We start from the raw sequence: 18878 nt of genomic DNA on the forward strand, positions 1-18878 counted from the left end.
GGCGCTCTCAGAAACACAGGTGTTTTAACAAAATTAGTATATGTGAATAGGAATTGCTTGCTCAAAGACTAAGTGTGCTTGAAGGAGTGTGTGAGTTAAAGCAGGTGGAAAGAAGATCACGATCCGAGGAGGAGATCTGAGGCAGAGACTGGAGCTGACTAGATTAATCCACTGGGACAGAGTCAGATGATGGAAGATTCCTAAAAACTTTGGACGTTGACTAATGATTTGGTGTCTGAGCTGTGCTGTATGCCGTGGTTCTCTGCCACTCACCGGGGTGGTGGCCCAGCTCCGAGTTGTGACTAAAGCAAACCTAGTGGTGCCCACGGCTGTGCGAATTTCTCCTTTAACAGCAGCAATCACTGGGGCTTATCCGTCGGGAAGAACCCTTGCGCCGAAAGTTCCTTGTGCTGCTGCTTCCCCTCGGTAATGGGGCGGGGGCACGGACACAACCACCCACCCGACTGTTAAAGCCGTCAGATGCGAAGGATTGAAACGCTTGAGCCACGTGGGTGCTTTCTGGTCCGCAGGCAACGGGTCATGGTGCCTGGGCTGCGGGGGAGAGACGGGCAGAGGAACGCGACCCCCGCCGCGGCAGCTCCGGTGTGCGGGCGGCGCGACCCGGGCTGGTCCCGGCCGGGGCTCGCCCCGTCGCTGCTCGGCACCCGGGCCGGTGGGGCGCTGCTGCCGCCCAGCGGGCACAGGTGGGTACTGCAGCCCGGGCCTCCCCGCTCCGCGCTGCCGGCCGCTGTTAACGGCACCGCCACCCCGCGCGTCCTGCGGGGCGATGCCGCGGCGCCCGCTGCTGCCTCCCGGTGCGGAGCCGCCCCCGCCGCCGTCCGAACGCGCCGTCCGTGCGCGGTGCGCGCTGCAGGAGCAGCATGGCGGCGCGCCGGGGGCGGGCCGTGGCGGCGGGGGCGGGGGAGTGCCGGGAGCGCGGGGGAGGCGAGCAGGGGCGGGGGGGGTCTCCTGCCCGGCGGCCACCTGGGGGAGGGCGGCACGGGAAGCTTCAGCAGCCCGCTGCGTCAGGCAGAGAGAGCAGGACCCTCAGCAGCAGCGTGCCAGCGTGCACAGCCGTGTCCGTGTGTCACCCGCGGGGTCCGTGTGTCACCCACAGATACCCTGGATACGCAAAGCCGGACAGGATTAGCAAATGCTGAAGTAGAGTTTTGTGGTAAACTTAACCAGCCTGTCTGAACGAGCAGGCGTGTTCTTTGCTCACAAGCACCGTTCAGTCCCACCTAGGCGTCCCGAAAGTGTGAAGGGCCGTGGCCACATCGTCCCTTGGTCACAATGAACAGTTGCCGGTGCAGAGTTGCTTTTGAGGAGCATGCCGTGGTTATATTTTCTCCGTTTGGCTTTGCATTTGGGAAATAATGTAACAGTCATTGCTCAACTGAAGGAGCCGCGATACCCGACGTGGCAGAGAAGGAGATGGGTTTCACTACTCTTTTGGTGTGCGTCAGTTTGACCCCAAAATGACATTGTGTCAAAGCGTGTGGCCAGGTGCTGCTACAGATGTTGACTTGGGGTATGAATGGCTCCAGGTGTGCTTTAGGAGAGCTCTGTTGGTGTAGGTGTGCTGAGCAGTCGCTCTGCTGTGTGTGCAGCTGTTCTGGTTTGGCACCCAGCTGTGAGCATGCAAAAGAAAACTCGCAGCTGTAGTCAGCTCTCGGATATGCAGGCAGCAGTAGAAACCGCTCTGATTTTACAGCGTCCTGAACATTTCAGGCAGGCCAAGAGTTGTGCCCCGGTATTTCTGAGAGTCCACAGCTCGGCAGTTCTCCAGGACACGACAGGCAAAGTTGTAAGATCCCAGAGCTCTTTGCGAGTTACACTAACGGAGTTTCTTTGGATATATATTTGGATACATGTGCCAACTGAAAAGGTATTGTTTGCTCTCCTGCTCGGTAAACACAGACCACTTGGGTGGTCACGCACGCTCGTCAGTTCCTGAGGAAACTTCCTGGAAACGGAAACAGTTCAGAGGCACTGTTTAGGGTTCGGGGGGGTTGTGTTTGCTGTAAACCTCGGGGATTTAGCATTTTGTTCCGTGTTTTCAATGGTGATTTGAATGGATTTCTTCCAAAAAAATCCCATTTCATTCTCTACCCCCATTACATTTCTAGGAGGAATGGCTGCAAGGTTCCCGTTGCCTCAGGTCAGTACTGCTGGGACTCCCTTTTCCCTCTCTGCCCTGTACACGTCTGTCTGTAGCTGTTTGCTCCCCGATGTCTCCCCGTAGATGGCTCCCAGTCCCGGTGCTTTAATTCATCCCTCTTTGCCCTTGGCCCATTGCTGCTTTTGTGTCCTCTGTCCTGCTCCCCATCCATCCTGGGTCTTTAATCGCTCCCTCTCTACCCTGCAGGCTGTTGCCTATTTTTCCCAGCAGGAGCCCCCTGCTCAGAAAACCTGGCGGCACAGGAGGGGTGGGCGGCTGCAGTGGGACGTGGGAAGGGGTGCCCTGCTGTGTCGGGACACCTGGCACACACGTGTCCCCCCCCTGCCAAGGGCCGTGGCCCGGTGGACACGACTGCACACCTGCTTATGTTCGAGGGCTGGTGAAACTTCAGCTTAGCTAGTTTCAGCTCCGGCTCGTGCAGCCTCTCCGCCAGTGCCTGCTTCTTCTCCTCGCCCTCCCTGATGCACTGCTCCAGGTCCGCCGAGGACTTCTGCTGTTCCAGGAGCCTGCCGGGTATGTCCTGGCCGGGGGAGAGCACGAGGACTCAGCCCCCGGTGCTCCTGCAGGGTACAGGACCCAGGCCGTGGCCTCGGGGAGCCGTGTGCACCGTGGACGGCTGCAAGCTCATGGAGAAGTGTGGTGCCATCCCTGCCCGCCCCAGAGGGCCTCTGGGGGTCTCCCGAGGCAGAGGAGGGCAGAGAAGCCCACAATGAAACAAGGCAAGCAGAGGGCTCTCAGCTCCCCGGGCCCTGAGCAGCCGTGGGTTTTACCAGAGGGGGGGTTGACGTTACCCAGATCCTGGAGCACTGCCGCGCAGCCTTGGCCTGCTCCGTCTTCTGCGTGACCCTGGCCTCGTGCTCCATCTGGGACCTGACGGCCTCCAGTCTGGTGCCTGCGGTGGGAGGGAAGCGTCAGGGAAGGATGCCTGCGGCTGTGCCCGCGTCCCACCGCCCTGCACCCCGCCAGGCACTCACCCACGAGCTGGTCCTGTGAGGCCGGGGTCGGGGAGTCCACGGTGAGCTCGTGCCTCTCCTGCTGCAAGGATGTGCATTGTCACCCCCCACGCTGCTGACAGCCGGGGGGAGCTGGCCCTGCAGGCCCCCGACCCGTGGGGGGCCCGGCACCGATGCCTGCCGTCTGCCCACAGCCTGGCCTGTGCCGGGACCCCCAGCTCACCGCTCTCAGGTGCCTTTGGTACACGTCCTTCCGCCACCCTGTGTCTACAGAGACCTCCTGGGTGGCCCGGGAGCGGTACATGCGCGCTCTCTCCGCAAGGATCCGGCTGCGCGTCCTGTTTGCGTCCTTCTGGAGCGTGTCAGAGAAGGGAGAAGTGGCTGTCAGAGCTGGAACGGACCTTTGGCAGCCAGCTGAACTTGTGGGATGGCCAGGGTCAGCAATGACCAGCCCCGTCGCCAAGTAGACAGGCTGGGAAGGATAGTGGGCAAGGAGGGCTGGCGGGTGGAGCGTGCTGCCTTCGCCGTAGCTGGGGCTTCGGGCAGGCTGTCCCCAGCCCCAGGGCAGCCCGGCCCAAGAGCGACACCCGCGAGGAGCTATGGAGCCATCGGGGCGCTGTGGGCAAGCCCAGCTCCGGCTCTTTTGCTCTTGGTTGAAGGCACACCCAGCAGCTCCGGGGCACATGGTGCCGTCGGTGGGCTCTGGAGGGTGGAAAAGGGCCCCGAGGTGCCCCTGGCCACCTCACCTTGGCTCTGTCAGCGGCTTTGCAGGCCTCCAAGGCCATGAGATCCATGTCCTGAAGCTCCCTACCATACAGCTCGGCCACCTTGCACAGGAGGTCCAGGTGCGGAGGCAGGTGGGCCAGCTCCTGGGACACAGGGAGCCACAGCACGTCACCCCAGTGAGCCCCAGGGGTCCCCCGTGCTGTGACAGCAGATGGAGGGGAGCAGGAGGACCTCTTTGATCTGGGAGGGGGGCGTCCCACCAGCGTTGCCCCTGGGGCACCTCCTTGTCTCTGCTGGGGGAGCAGGTGGCACGATGGCACGGTGGGGAGGAGCTCACCTTCCTCAGGACATCCCGCACCGCCAGGTACAGGGCGGTCACCTTCTGTCCAGTGTGGACTTTGAGGAGCACCTTCTCAATGTTTTTCTCCAGCTGGCAAAAGGCCTGGGGCAGAGGTGCTGCCAGCCCCTGAGCCCCAGCGCAGGACCGGGACCCCCCACCAGATTTTCCTCTGCCAGCGAGGTTGGCTGGGCAGGGGCCGGATCCGTTCCTGGCTGGGCGCTGTATTTAGCTGGGTGCGCAGCAGGGGCTGTACCGGGAACTGCATGGGGCCCAGCCTGCCTTGCACTCACTGTTATAGAGTGCAAAGGGAAGGGGGACCAGGGGGGACCCTAACACCCTCCCCACACATCAGGCTTTGAGCACCCTGGATGGTCCAAATTGTCCTGCCCGAGGCTGGGCTGGAGACCCTCCTCAGGCAGCCCCCACGCCTCTGGGGGAGCCCCCTGCACCCTTAGAGTCTGCATGGCAACGCTGGATACCCCAGGACTGGCCAGACCCAGGTTCTGAGCATCCCCTGGGGCTCGAGGGTCCCAGGGGTGGGATGCAATTGGGAACCTGTGATGGGTCCGGCTCCTGTGGGCGCGTTGGGACCCCAAAACTATCCATGACCAATCTGATGCCCATTCTCTCCTCTCTTCCCGCAGATGTGCACCCCCAGCAACACGCCGGCCACGCCACCCAACTTCCCGGATGCCCTGGCCATGTTCTCCAAGCTGCGGACCTCCGAGAGCCTGCAGAGCAGCAACAGCCCCATCACCTCCATGGCCTGCTCCCCTCCGGGGAGCTTCAGCCCCTTCTGGGCCTCCTCGCCCCCCAGCCACCAGCCCGCCTGGCTGCCTCCCTCCTCGCCCACCGCCCACGGCCTCCACCACCATCTGCACCACCCGCAGCCCGCCTGGCCCCCTGCCCCCCCACCTGCCACCCCCCCACAGAAAGCCGTGGCCACCATGGATGGCCAGAGATAAGACTAGGTTGGCAGAGGCAGGGGGGAATTAGGAGGGGGCTGGGCCAGGGCGTTGGGAGCAGGGGCTCCCTGACAAACGCACTGGAATAATTTTCTAGGTTTTATTATTATTTTGTGGGGTTGGGGGAGGATACTGCCAGGGAGGGCACTGGCCCACAAGAGCCTCTGCAAGAGTTGCTAGCTGGTCTTTTCTCCCCCCATTTATTTTTTTTTTAAATATATAACTATAATATATAAATATATCTTAACGTATATAAATCCAGAGAGGAGGAGCAGCAGCATGGAGGCAGCTGCCTGGTTGGGGGTGGGGGGGTTGTCCCTACAGCTACTCCCCTGCCCCCAGCATCCCTGCAGCAGGGCAGGAGAGGGAAAACAGGGAGTAATAAAAATATCAATGGATTGAGGTGGCAGTCAGCACCCTGGCTTGTGGCCACGGTGGTACCCTGGATCGTGGCCACATGGCATGGAGCTGCTGGACCCCCCACCAACCCCCACTCTGGGCTGCCCAGGTGCTTTTGGCAGTGCCCAGAGCAAACACGCCTCCTCTGATTTCCAAAATTCAGCCTGGCTTCTTGCACAGACTCCCCCTCGCCTCACCCCAGCAGCCCCTGCCCTATCCTCGCTTGGCACCCCCAGGGCTGAGGGGGATTTATCAAGGTGATGCCCCTCCTGTCCCTGTGATAGCTGTTCATGGCCCTTCCCCATAAAGGGGGAACTGGGGTTTTTTTTAGTTTTCAAATCAATCTTGCTTAAAAAACAAAAACAAAAAAACCCCACAAAAACAGGTTGAAGGTTTTTTATTATTTTTGTATTATTATTTTTAAATTAACTTTTTTAACAGCAGCTGTCCCCGCCTTTTCTCTTTGCTGGGAGGATGATCCCTGGCAGGGCACCAAGAATGGGGGCGAGCCCCCCCATGCCACCCCCCAGCCAGTGCCCTCAGGCGCCACAGGCGCCCTGCTATCTGTCCTTTAGTCTTGCTGCCTGCAACTGCTCGCTCTCCTGCTCGAGGGTGTGGGTTTGCCCAGGGACCCCAAGTTCCGCTCAGCTGGCACGCTGCTGTACTTGTGGTGAAGGGGCTGGATGAAGATTCCCGGTGCTGCCTGGCCCAGCTGGCTGTAGGCTGATGCTGGCTTCTGCTCAGGTGAGGTGGCGGTGCCTGGGGGTGAAGAGAGCAGGGCTTAGTCCCCTTGCAGCCCCCAGGGGGTGGGCGCCAGCTGCAGGCAGCAGGGGCAGCGGCCCGGCCAGAGACAGCCCGAAACGGGGTCCTGGCCCCCACCTTGAAGCACACAGGCCGTAGTCCTACACTGGCCAGGGCTGCCCCACCATGGTCCCCCACCTCACTCCAGCTCCAATGTGGGGACCAGTCGCCCCATGTGCCAGCCCTCCCCCTCCATCCTGCTTCCCCCCCCACCCCAGACCCCCTCCCACCCTGCCCAGCTGGGGGCACAGACCCCTGCTTGCCCCCAGTAGCAGGAGACGGCAGTGGGAGACAGGGGAAACACTGGCACCCCACGGACACCCTGCCCACCCACCATCCGCTTGGCATGCGCTGGATCCCCTCCCCACACGTGCCCCGGCCGTACCCTCCTTGTCCACGAGCAGAGGCCGCCGGCCCTTGTAGATGCGGCCATCCTTGCCCACCAGCTCCACTTCGTCACCGAGCTGGGAGGGAGAGAGCAGGCTGGCTGAATTCAGCATCCCCAGGCAACCCTCCCACCCCCAGCTCTCCCTGGGGAAACAGAGGCACACAGCCCTCCCTGTGCTCAGCATCCCCCTCCCTCCCAGCCTTGGTCACCCCCACCATGTCCTTACCTTTGTCATCCCTATCTGGATGGGGAGCTGGATGTGGGACTTGTGCAACCGCGGGGTGCTGGGCGGGTGAGGCTGGAGCGTGGAGCTGCGCTTCAGCAGCCGCGGGGTGCTGGGCGGGTGAGGCTGGAGCGTGGAGCTGTGCTTCAGCAGCCGCGGGGTGCGGGGCGGGTGAGGCTGGAGCGTGGAGCTGCGCTGCAGCGGGGCACCGAGGGTGTGCTGGCCACCATGCTGCCGCGGCACAGTGGGCTGCTGGCGTTCAGGCGTCTGCGCTTGTGGCCGTGCCACACCACTTTCAGGTACCGTCTGCCCATGGTGGCCTGGCAGCTGGCTGGCAGCATCGCCGAGGCTCCCCTGGGGGAGGTAGAGGAGAGGGACAGCTCTAAGATTGGAATGAAGCATCCACAAAGGAGCTTGGGTGCAAGGCAGAGGGACACTGGGCAGGGCTCTGCCTGGGGGCCAGGGCTGTGTTGCACAGGTAGATCTTGATCTCCCCTCCTTCCCAGCACCCACATGACTCTTTCTATGGCCCTTTAATTAAGAAGCACCTCAGTACCACATTGCTTGACACCTGCAGTTACCTCTACCAGCAGCCTGTGCCGCAGGCAGTGGTGCCCGTTCCTACCCTCCCAAGGACAGCCCTGGCAGGAGAAGGGTGGGGGGCTGCAGCTGGGGTGGGCTGAGCCCCAACATGCCCCTCTGGGACACCCTTCCCACGCACTCTTCCCCCCAGGGGACCTTCATGCTGTGTGACACCCAGGGCTGCAGGGAGGGGCATGGAGGGGGGTGAGGGACCAGTGCCCTCCTGGGGACACCGGCAGCAGCAGCTCACCAAGCCGAGTGCCTTCTGGATCGTCCTGAGGTCCTCCGCCATGCAGGCCTGTGCCACCGTCACCCCGCTCATCTCCTCCAGGAGATTCCGGTAGAGCGCCACGGCCTAGGAGAAGGGGAGGGCGGGTTGAGCCCCAGGGGAGGGACCCTGGAGACCAGGACCCCGGCTCTGGTCTGTCCAGAGCAGGGGGGGCAGCGCAGGGTCCGGCCCAGGCAGGCGGGCAGGGCACTGTGGCCAGCGCTTTCCATTCGCCGCGTCTTCGACAGCCAAGAAGGGGCAGCAGCCCCCAGGGACCCTCACCCCTGCCCTGGGCCCATTGCACAACTCGCGTCAGCAGGGACGGATCTGGCCCTGCCTGCCCGCTCCAGGCTCTGCGCCAGCGCTGGAGCGGATCCAAAGGGCAAGGAGCTGCTGCCCCCCCTCGAGGGCAGCCTGGCCAGGGAGGGCAGTGGTGGCCGCCACTAACGAAGCGGGAGCCACCGAGCAGAGGCCAGACCCACCCCGCAGAGGGCGAGTGCTCCCTGCCCACCCCCAGGGGACATCCTCCCGAATTGTGCCAGCCCCGGCAGGATCCGGCCCTGTAGTGCTGGGGCAGCTCTTTCCTTGGCCCTGAGCGCCTCTCGTCCCGCTGGGGATGCTCGGGAAAAGCAGGGCCATGAGCAGCTCTGTGCCAGGCAGCTCAGTGCCCCCCTGCAGCGCCCGCCCATGTCGGGCTGAGCCCTCGGGCGAGCCCGGGGGCCTTTCGTTGGGAGAGGAGGCCCACAAGGTGCTGAGGGAACCTCTCAGCTGCCCAAGGAGCAGGTGCCATCCCCGGCTTTTCAGGAGCGCAGAAGAGAGGGAGGGAGGGAGAGGGTGGTGGGGCTGGAAGCCGGGGGGCTGAACCTGCGGCCAGGGGGCACCGGGTGCTCTGTCGCACCCGCCGCTCATGGATGGCAACGGCGGGAGGGCCCAGAGCCACCCGAGCAGCATCTCAGCTCTTCCTGGCCCAAACTCCATCCCCACCATGAGCAGGGGCTTCAAGCAGGCCTTGCTCTAAGGGGCAGTGCACAGCCCCCGGGGGGGGGGGGGGGGGGGGGGGGCACCTCGGATTGGGGGGCACCCAGGGCACTGGGAGGAGCCTCTACCTTGGAGACACCGCTCACATCGCCTTCCTCCATCTCCTTCACATCAGCGGCTGCAGAGGGGACCCGGGGGCTGCTGGTGGTCTTCTGCAGCAGGTGCTCCTGCACCTCCTGGCCCTTGGAGATCTGGCCCTGCGGCCAGGCCTGGGTCCCACCTGCCGCCTCCTCCAGCCCGGGGGAGGCCTCGGCAGGCTGGGCCCCCTCCAGCTGCGTTGGGCTGAGCCCCTGCTGCTGCCCAGGCAGCTCCCACAGGTCCAGCAGCCTAAGGATGCCCTCCAGCAGCCAGAGGATGCCCCCCAGCAGCCTGCGCAGTTCATAGTAGTTGACGACGGTCGTGCCGTTGGAGTTCGCAATGGCAAGCTCCAGCAGCTGGGGCAGGCTGAGCGGGGCCGTCTCCGCTAGCAGCGTCTGCGATCTCTTCGATCTCTTCGAGCTCGCCATAGCGCCTGGCCTGGGGGGAACGGGACACTTTCTGCCTGGGGGGCACCTGGCAGAGGCGGCAGCCTTCCCCCCACTCCCCCCTAGCCCGCAAAGCAAACGACGCCCAGCAAAAGTGAGGCAGATATGGGCGGGAAGGGAGGGGAGGGGGCTACGGGTGCTCCCCCAGAGGTCAGCGCCTGCCGGCCGCCAGCCCGCCTCCCCGCCAGCCCGCACCCACCGCACCTCAGCGGGCTCTGCCGGCCCCGCACCGCGGCCCTGGCTTTTCAAGGCTCCCGCCGCCGCCCATTGGCCGAGCCCGCTGCCCGTCACAGTGGCGCTGCTGTGGCGTCCCCCGTTGCTAGGCGACGGCCCGGCGCCAGCCCCGCCCCCTGCCGCCAGCGCCGGGCTGCAGCTCCCCCGGGGCCAGCAGCCGCCTCCCCTCGGCGGTCGCCGTCGGGCCCCGGCGGCTGTCACCCGCTCCCTCCGGCGGGGGCAGCCCGCACGGCTCGCTGCCAGCGCGCTCTGCAGCAAAGGCTGGGCAGCAGCGACAAGAAACGCCGGGAAACGCGCGCTTCCACGCAGCCCTGCCCAGGCCCCTGCTCCCACGCGCGCGCGGGACAAATCCTGCACCCAGAGGCATCATCCATCAGACGGGTCCTGAGCAAAAGAACCAACTTCTCTTTCTCAAGGGGAAGGTCAACGTGGGGGTTGTTTGGAAGGGAACGTGTATATGCTCAGAACTTTCTCCTGCCAGGTGAGCACCTCTGCCAGCTCCCTCAGTACTCTCGTGTGGATCCCCTGCAGCCCCAGAGACCTGTGCATGCCAGAGCGGAGCAGCAGGTCGCTACCCATTTCCCCCGGACATCATTCTGCTCCTCCTCCTCCCTCTCTTCCAGCTCAAGGAGGGAATTCCTAGAGGGAATCCCTAGAGGGAATCTGGGCTTGCTATTAACGACAGAGCCAAAAAAAGGCATGAAGTACCTCAGCATTTTCCTTGTCCTTTGTGGCCACGTTACCTGCCGCACCCAGTAAAGGATGAGGATTATCTTTCACCCTCCTTTTGTTTCTCATGTAGTTGTAAGAACATTTTTTGTTACCTTTTATGGCAGTGGCCAGCCTCAGTTCTTCCTGGGATTTCTGCTGTCTGATCTTCGCCCTGCGTAACCCCGCAACATCCTTATAGTCCTCCAGAGCTGCCTGCCCCTTCTTCCAAAGGTGGTCAGCTCTCCTTTTCCCCCCTGAGTTCCAGCCAAAGCTCTCTGTTCAGCCAGGTCGATCTTCTTCCCTACCTGCTCATCTTTCAGCACATAGGGAACGCCTGCTTTTGTACCTTTAAGACTATCTTCCCGAGGAACGCCCAGCCTTCCTGGACCTTGTGGCCCTTCAGAACTATCTCCCAAGGGATTCTGTTGACCAGGCTCCTAAGCAAGCCAAAGTCGGTCCTCTGGAAGTCCAAGCTAGCGGTTCTGCTGACTGCCCTCCTTACACCTCTGAGACTCAAAAATTATCATCTCATGATCACTATGCCCAAGACATTCTTCCGACCGCCACATCACTCACTGGTTTTTCCCTGTTTGTAAACAACAGGTCCAGTGGGGCATCTCCCCTGGTTGGCTCGCTGACCAGCTGTGTCAGGAAGGTCTCTTGCACACGCTCCAGGAACCTCCTAGGCTGTTTCACCTCTGCTGTGCTGTATTGCCAGTGGACATCCCATAGGCTGAAGTCCGCCGCAAGAAGAAGGGCTAGCAATCACGAGGCTTCTTCCAAGTGCTTGTAGTATGTTTCATCTAGCCACAGCTCCCCCTGAAAATGAAACGGGAAGTCATTCTCTCACTGGGTCTCACAGTCCCCTAGTAGCCTGCTGCTAACAAAAGAAAACCTTGAGTTCCCCGTTTCCTGGGCCAAGAATATATCATCTCTCTTTTCCACTCTTCAAGTGCCCGGTTGGCACGTTGGGAAAGTCCAGGACTGTTTCCACACTAACAGTGCTGGGAAGGAATTCTCTTGGTGGTTCTCCCATTGCCCTGGTAGCCATGTGAGGGGACATCATGAAAGTTCTGCTACCTGCTTTCTGGGGTGAGAAAAGTAACTGCTAAGTTTTGTACTCATACAGAGCCCACATGCTCCATGGAACCACCCAGCCACAGCCCCACCAGAGAAGGTGCCAGAAAAGAATTCTCTTGGTGGTTCTCACCCTGTCCTGGTAGCCATGTGAAGGACAGCACAAAAGTTCTGCTACCTGCTTTCTGGGGTGAGAAAATTCACTGCTTACTTTTGCATTCCAACAGAGCCCAAAAAACTCACCTCGGGGAAGTGCAGCACTGCTCCCCTGGAGAAGGTGCCAGGAAGGAATTCTTGTTGGAAGAAGGGTTCGCCGGAGTCAAGAAGACGCTCGATATGAGTTATGCATCTTGCTCAACTTCATTAGTTTCTAACACTGCTTACATAGAACCCATACACGTGCATATTCGTAAAGCAGAAATATAATTGGTTAGTAGTCTCTAAACACGCGCGGTTCTCACACCCCTAATTATCATGACTAAAATAAGCATTCTGTCCATGTAGCTAATTGTGTTGCTGTGCTTCAGCCTTGTAGTTTGTTACTCCCTATTTTCCCGTACCGCTCCCTGTCTTTCTTGGCCCTGCACCTGCTTTCCCAGCAGCTGTAGCTTGTTACAGCCACGGCCTGTTGGCACAACATAATTGCTTGGTCTCAGGATTCAAGAAGAGCTCAAGGCTACCTTTCCTGTTAACTTCAGCACAGCAGCTTCAGGACAATTCTGATTACAGGCCTGTTCTAATACCAGGCCTGGATTGTGCAGATCTCCCGAGATTCTAAGGCCATGCTTCTGCAGCCATTCTTCTACAAATTCTCTTTGTCTTCCTCACACTACCCTGCTAGCAATGTGAGTGACACCACAAAAGCACTGCTATCTTCTCTCTGTGGTGAGAAATTTAAGTGCTCGCTTCTGCACTCATACAGACTCAACTGCTCCGTGGAACCACCCAGGCACAGCTCCCCTGGAGAAGGTGCCATGAAGGGATTCTCTTGGTGGTTCTCACCCTGCCCTGGTAGTTATGTGAAGGACATCACAGAAGTTGGGCTACTGGCTTTCTGAAGCAATAAAAGGGTAACGACGTTTGCTCATGGTTCTTGGATTTTCGCCCTGCTACAGAGCCGAAATGCATGTTCGAACCATCCACCACAGCTCCTCAGGAGAAGGAGCCAGGAACAAATTTTCTTTTGTTGTTATCCTGCCCTAGTAGCAATGCGAGAGCCGTCACAGAAGTTGGGCTACCGCCTTTCTGGGCCACGAAAGTGGTCATTATATTTTCTCAGGGTTCTCAGCTTTTGCCCTGATTCAGAGGCCAAATGCATGTTGGAAATGTCCAGCCACAGCTCGACCAGAGAAGATGCCAGGGAGGAATTCTCTTGCTGGGTCTCGTCCTGCCCTGGTAGCTATGTGAGGGACATCAGAAACGTTCTGCTACCAGCTTTCTGTGCTGAGGAAATTAACTGCTCACTCTTGCACTCGTACAGAGTCCAAATGCTCCACGAAACCACCCAGGCACAGGTGCCCTGGAGAAGGTGTCAGGTAGGAATTCTCTGTTGGTCTGGCGCTGTGCTGATAGCCATGTGAAGGACAGCACAAATGTTCTGCTACCAGCTTTCTGTGCTGAGGAAATTAACTGCTCACTCTTGCACTCGTACAGAGCAAAAAACTTAACGTCCCAGCAAAGACAAGTTTGTTGGATGGAGATGAACAGGTGACCCCATATTTATTGTATTTGCAAAATTCTTTCTCAGATCTGAGAAAACATGCATATTTATCAAGGAATTAATGTCTTGGTTCCCTAAGCTATCAGTGTGGTTAAAGAAAGCGATCATTATAATAACCGGGGCGATTTTTATAGTTGCCTGTGATTATATTAATGCAAGGTTGTGTAATGTGTGTGACTGTCTTAGTAGCAAAATTACAAGAAAGAACTTGGTAATATCTAATATCTTAGCTATTAAACTGTTGCAGGTACACAATGATAAAACAAAAGGAGAGAATTGTTATAGAAAATGTGATTAATTAAGAAATTTAAAGTGCTGAAGCTGCTAAATGGCAGAACCAGGCCTTGACCCCTGTATAGCCCTAATCCAAGGCTGTTTTAAACCTCAGTCAAGTTAACGAGCGGGAGAATAGAGAAACAGTAGATGGTCAATTTGTGTACGCAGGCGCTCTCAGAAACACAGCTGTTTTAACAAAATTAGTATATGTGAATAGGAATTGCTTGCTCAAAGACTAAGTGTGCTTGAAGGAGTGTGTGAGTTAAAGCAGGTGGAAAGAAGATCACGATCCGAGGAGGAGATCTGAGGCAGAGACTGGAGCTGACTAGATTAATCCACTGGGACAGAGTCAGATGATGGAAGATTCCTAAAAACTTTGGACGTTGACGAATGATTTGGTGTCTGAGCTGTGCTGTATGCCGTGGTTCTCTGCCACTCACCGGGGTGGTGGCCCAGCTCCGAGTTGTGACTAAAGCAAACCTAGTGGTGCCCACGGCTGTGCGAATTTCTCCTTTAACAGCAGCAATCACTGGGGCTTATCCGTCGGGAAGAACCCTTGCGCCGAAAGTTCCTTGTGCTGCTGCTTCTCCCTCGGTAATGGGGCGGGGGCACGGACACAACCACCCACCCGACTGTTAAAGCCGTCAGATGCGAAGGATTGAAACGCTTGAGCCACGTGGGTGCTTTCTGGTCCGCAGGCAACGGGTCATGGTGCCTGGGCTGCGGGGGAGAGACGGGCAGAGGAACGCGACCCCCGCCGCGGCAGCTCCGGTGTGCGGGCGGCGCGACCCGGGCTGGTCCCGGCCGGGGCTCGCCCCGTCGCTGCTCGGCACCGGGCCGGTGGGGCGCTGCTGCCGCCCAGCGGGCACAGGTGGGTACTGCAGCCCGGGCCTCCCCGCTCCGCGCTGCCGGCCGCTGTTAACGGCACCGCCACCCCGCGCGTCCTGCGGGGCGATGCCGCGGCGCCCGCTGCTGCCTCCCGGTGCGGAGCCGCCCCCGCCGCCGTCCGAACGCGCCGTCCGTGCGCGGTGCGCGCTGCAGGAGCAGCATGGCGGCGCGCCGGGGGCGGGCCGTGGCGGCGGGGGCGGGGGAGTGCCGGGAGCGCGGGGGAGGCGAGCAGGGGCGGGGGGGGTCTCCTGCCCGGCGGCCACCTGGGGGAGGGCGGCACGGGAAGCTTCAGCAGCCCGCTGCGTCAGGCAGAGAGAGCAGGACCCTCAGCAGCAGCGTGCCAGCGTGCACAGCCGTGTCCGTGTGTCACCCGCGGGGTCCGTGTGTCACCCACAGATACCCTGGATACGCAAAGCCGGACAGGATTAGCAAATGCTGAAGTAGAGTTTTGTGGTAAACTTAACCAGCCTGTCTGAACGAGCAGGCGTGTTCTTTGCTCACAAGCACCGTTCAGTCCCACCTAGGCGTCCCGAAAGTGTGAAGGGCCGTGGCCACATCGTCCCTTGGTCACAATGAACAGTTGCCGGTGCAGAGTTGCTTTTGAGGAGCATGCCGTGGTTATATTTTCTCCGTTTGGCTTTGCATTTGGGAAATAATGTAACAGTCATTGCTCAACTGAAGGAGCCGCGATACCCGACGTGGCAGAGAAGGAGATGGGTTTCACTACTCTTTTGGTGTGCTGTCAGTTTGACCCCAAAATGACATTGTGTCAAAGCGTGTGGCCAGGTGCTGCTACAGATGTTGACTTGGGGTATGAATGGCTCCAGGTGTGCTTTAGGAGAGCTCTGTTGGTGTAGGTGTGCTGAGCAGTCGCTCTGCTGTGTGTGCAGCTGTTCTGGTTTGGCACCCAGCTGTGAGCATGCAAAAGAAAACTCGCAGCTGTAGTCAGCTCTCGGATATGCAGGCAGCAGTAGAAACCGCTCTGATTTTACAGCGTCCTGAACATTTCAGGCAGGCCAAGAGTTGTGCCCCGGTATTTCTGAGAGTCCACAGCTCGGCAGTTCTCCAGGACACGACAGGCAAAGTTGTAAGATCCCAGAGCTCTTTGCGAGTTACACTAACGGAGTTTCTTTGGATATATATTTGGATACATGTGCCAACTGAAAAGGTATTGTTTGCTCTCCTGCTCGGTAAACGCAGACCACTTGGGTGGTCACGCACGCTCGTCAGTTCCTGAGGAAACTTCCTGGAAACGGAAACAGTTCAGAGGCACTGTTTAGGGTTCGGGGGGTTGTGTTTGCTGTAAACCTCGGGGATTTAGCGTTTTGTTCCGTGTTTTCAATGGTGATTTGAATGGATTTCTTCCAAAAAAATCCCATTTCATTCTCTACCCCCATTACATTTCTAGGAGGAATGGCTGCAAGGTTCCCGTTGCCTCAGGTCAGTACTGCTGGGACTCCCTTTTCCCTCTCTGCCCTGTACACGTCTGTCTGTAGCTGTTTGCTCCCCGATGTCTCCCCGTAGATGGCTCCCAGTCCCGGTGCTTTAATTCATCCCTCTTTGCCCTTGGCCCATTGCTGCTTTTGTGTCCTCTGTCCTGCTCCCCATCCATCCTGGGTCTTTAATCGCTCCCTCTCTACCCTGCAGGCTGTTGCCTATTTTTCCCAGCAGGAGCCCCCTGCTCAGAAAACCTGGCGGCACAGGAGGGGTGGGCGGCTGCAGTGGGACGTGGGAAGGGGTGCCCTGCTGTGTCGGGACACCTGGCACACACGTGTGTCCCCCCTGCCAAGGGCCGTGGCCCGGTGGACACGACTGCACACCTGCTTGTGTTCGAGGGCTGGTGAAACTTCAGCTTAGCTAGTTTCAGCTCCGGCTCGTGCAGCCTCTCCGCCAGTGCCTGCTTCTTCTCCTCGCCCTCCCTGATGCACTGCTCCAGGTCCGCCGAGGACTTCTGCTGTTCCAGGAGCCTGCCGGGTATGTCCTGGCCGGGGGAGAGCACGAGGACTCAGCCCCCGGTGCTCCTGCAGGGTACAGGACCCAGGCCGTGGCCTCGGGGAGCCGTGTGCACCGTGGACGGCTGCAAGCTCATGTCACGGAGAAGTGTGGTGCCATCCCTGCCCGCCCCAGAGGGCCTCTGGGGGTCTCCCGAGGCAGAGGAGGGCAGAGAAGCCCACAATGAAACAAGGCAAGCAGAGGGCTCTCAGCTCCCCGGGCCCTGAGCAGCCGTGGGTTTTACCAGAGGGGGGGTTGACGTTACCCAGATCCTGGAGCACTGCCGCGCAGCCTTGGCCTGCTCCGTCTTCTGCGTGACCCTGGCCTCGTGCTCCATCTGGGACCTGACGGCCTCCAGTCTGGTGCCTGCGGTGGGAGGGAAGCGTCAGGGAAGGATGCCTGCGGCTGTGCCCGCGTCCCACCGCCCTGCACCCCGCCAGGCACTCACCCACGAGCTGGTCCTGTGAGGCCGGGGTCGGGGAGTCCACGGTGAGCTCGTGCCTCTCCTGCTGCAAGGATGTGCATTGTCACCCCCCACGCTGCTGACAGCCGGGGGGAGCTGGCCCTGCAGGCCCCCGACCCGTGGGGGGCCCGGCACCGATGCCTGCCGTCTGCCCACAGCCTGGCCTGTGCCGGGACCCCCAGCTCACCGCTCTCAGGTGCCTTTGGTACACGTCCTTCCGCCACCCTGTGTCTACAGAGACCTCCTGGGTGGCCCGGGAGCGGTACATGCGCGCTCTCTCCGCAAGGATCCGGCTGCGCGTCCTGTTTGCGTCCTTCTGGAGCGTGTCAGAGAAGGGAGAAGTGGCTGTCAGAGCTGGAACGGACCTTTGGCAGCCAGCTGAACTTGTGGGATGGCCAGGGTCAGCAATGACCAGCCCCGTCGCCAAGTAGACAGGCTGGGAAGGATAGTGGGCAAGGAGGGCTGGCGGGTGGAGCGTGCTGCCTTCGCCGTAGCTGGGGCTTCGGGCAGGCTGTCCCCAGCCCCAGGGCAGCCCGGCCCAAGAGCGACACCCGCGAGGAGCTATGGAGCCATCGGGGCGCTGTGGGCAAGCCCAGCTCCGGCTCTTTTGCTCTTGGTTGAAGGCACACCCAGCAGCTCCGGGGCACATGGTGCCGTCGGTGGGCTCTGGAGGGTGGAAAAGGGCCCCGAGGTGCCCCTGGCCACCTCACCTTGGCTCTGTCAGCGGCTTTGCAGGCCTCCAAGGCCATGAGATCCATGTCCTGAAGCTCCCTACCATACAGCTCGGCCACCTTGCACAGGAGGTCCAGGTGCGGAGGCAGGTGGGCCAGCTCCTGGGACACAGGGAGCCACAGCACGTCACCCCAGTGAGCCCCAGGGGTCCCCCGTGCTGTGACAGCAGATGGAGGGGAGCAGGAGGACCTCTTTGATCTGGGAGGGGGGCGTCCCACCAGCGTTGCCCCTGGGGCACCTCCTTGTCTCTGCTGGGGGAGCAGGTGGCACGATGGCACGGTGGGGAGGAGCTCACCTTCCTCAGGACATCCCGCACCGCCAGGTACAGGGCGGTCACCTTCTGTCCAGTGTGGACTTTGAGGAGCACCTTCTCAATGTTTTTCTCCAGCTGGCAAAAGGCCTGGGGCAGAGGTGCTGCCAGCCCCTGAGCCCCAGCGCAGGACCGGGACCCCCCACCAGATTTTCCTCTGCCAGCGAGGTTGGCTGGGCAGGGGCCGGATCCGTTCCTGGCTGGGCGCTGTATTTAGCTGGGTGCGCAGCAGGGGCTGTACCGGGAACTGCATGGGGCCCAGCCTGCCTTGCACTCACTGTTATAGAGTGCAAAGGGAAGGGGGACCAGGGGGGACCCCAACACCCTCCCCACACATCAGGCTTTGAGCACCCTGGATGGTCCAAATTGTCCTGCCCGAGGCTGGGCTGGAGACCCTCCTCAGGCAGCCCCCACGCCTCTGGGGGAGCCCCCTGCACCCTTAGAGTCTGCATGGCAACGCCGGATACCCCAGGACTGGCCAGACCCAGGTTCTGAGCATCCCCTGGGGCTCGAGGGTCCCAGGGGTGGGATGCAATTGGGAACCTGTGATGGGTCCGGCTCCTGCGGGTGCGTTGGGACCCCCAAAACTATCCATGACCAATCTGATGCCCATTCTCTCCTCTCTTCCCGCAGATGTGCACCCCCAGCAACACGCCGGCCACGCCACCCAACTTCCCGGATGCCCTGGCCATGTTCTCCAAGCTGCGGACCTCCGAGAGCCTGCAGAGCAGCAACAGCCCCATCACCTCCATGGCCTGCTCCCCTCCGGGGAGCTTCAGCCCCTTCTGGGCCTCCTCGCCCCCCAGCCACCAGCCCGCCTGGCTGCCTCCCTCCTCGCCCACCGCCCACGGCCTCCACCACCATCTGCACCACCCGCAGCCCGCCTGGCCCCCTGCCCCCCCCCCCCCACAGAAAGCCGTGGCCACCATGGATGGCCAGAGATAAGACTGGGTTGGCAGAGGCAGGGGGGAATTGAGGAGGGGGCTGGGCCAGGGCGTTGGGAGCAGGGGCTCCCTGACAAACGCACTGGAATAATTTTCTAGGTTTTATTATTATTTTGTGGGGTTGGGGGAGGATACTGCCAGG

The 18878-nt window shown here is 60.5% G+C and overlaps 5 protein-coding genes across 5 annotated transcripts; 2 read left to right on the forward strand and 3 right to left on the reverse strand.

Annotated features, from left to right (window-relative positions):
• Nucleotides 1–2357: 2357 nt before the first annotated feature.
• On the reverse strand, nucleotides 2358–4293 carry LOC121085612. The gene is made up of 6 exons (XM_040588491.1): nucleotides 4199–4293; nucleotides 3882–4004; nucleotides 3359–3487; nucleotides 3157–3217; nucleotides 2974–3074; nucleotides 2358–2702 (listed from the first exon to the last, which is right to left on the reverse strand). The coding sequence occupies exons 2-6, from the start codon at nucleotides 3927–3929 to the stop codon at nucleotides 2358–2360; spliced, it is 684 nt and encodes a 227-aa protein (XP_040444425.1). The 5' UTR covers nucleotides 3930–4004; nucleotides 4199–4293.
• A 552-nt stretch (nucleotides 4294–4845) lies between these two features.
• LOC121085669 (UBA-like domain-containing protein 2-A) lies at nucleotides 4846–5166 on the forward strand. The gene has a single exon (XM_040588610.1). The coding sequence runs from the start codon at nucleotides 4846–4848 to the stop codon at nucleotides 5164–5166; it is 321 nt and encodes a 106-aa protein (XP_040444544.1).
• An 852-nt stretch (nucleotides 5167–6018) lies between these two features.
• On the reverse strand, nucleotides 6019–9371 carry LOC121085730. Its single transcript, XM_040588733.1, has 4 exons — nucleotides 8934–9371; nucleotides 7810–7914; nucleotides 6752–6830; nucleotides 6019–6324 (listed from the first exon to the last, which is right to left on the reverse strand). Exons 1-4 carry the CDS (start codon nucleotides 9369–9371, stop codon nucleotides 6137–6139), a joined length of 810 nt encoding a protein of 269 aa, XP_040444667.1. The 3' UTR covers nucleotides 6019–6136.
• Nucleotides 9372–15931: 6560 nt separating this feature from the next.
• On the reverse strand, nucleotides 15932–17871 carry LOC121085807. Its single transcript, XM_040588850.1, has 6 exons — nucleotides 17778–17871; nucleotides 17461–17583; nucleotides 16938–17066; nucleotides 16736–16796; nucleotides 16553–16653; nucleotides 15932–16276 (listed from the first exon to the last, which is right to left on the reverse strand). Exons 2-6 carry the CDS (start codon nucleotides 17506–17508, stop codon nucleotides 15932–15934), a joined length of 684 nt encoding a protein of 227 aa, XP_040444784.1. The 5' UTR covers nucleotides 17509–17583; nucleotides 17778–17871.
• A 554-nt stretch (nucleotides 17872–18425) lies between these two features.
• LOC121085868 (UBA-like domain-containing protein 2-A) lies at nucleotides 18426–18737 on the forward strand. Its single transcript, XM_040588973.1, has one exon. It carries the CDS (start codon nucleotides 18426–18428, stop codon nucleotides 18735–18737), a length of 312 nt encoding a protein of 103 aa, XP_040444907.1.
• The last annotated feature ends 141 nt before the right edge of the window (nucleotides 18738–18878 follow it).

The sequence above is a fragment of the Falco naumanni genome, chromosome 1 (assembly GCF_017639655.2).
Source record: "Falco naumanni isolate bFalNau1 chromosome 1, bFalNau1.pat, whole genome shotgun sequence".
Classification (NCBI taxonomy): Eukaryota; Metazoa; Chordata; class Aves; order Falconiformes; family Falconidae; genus Falco; species Falco naumanni.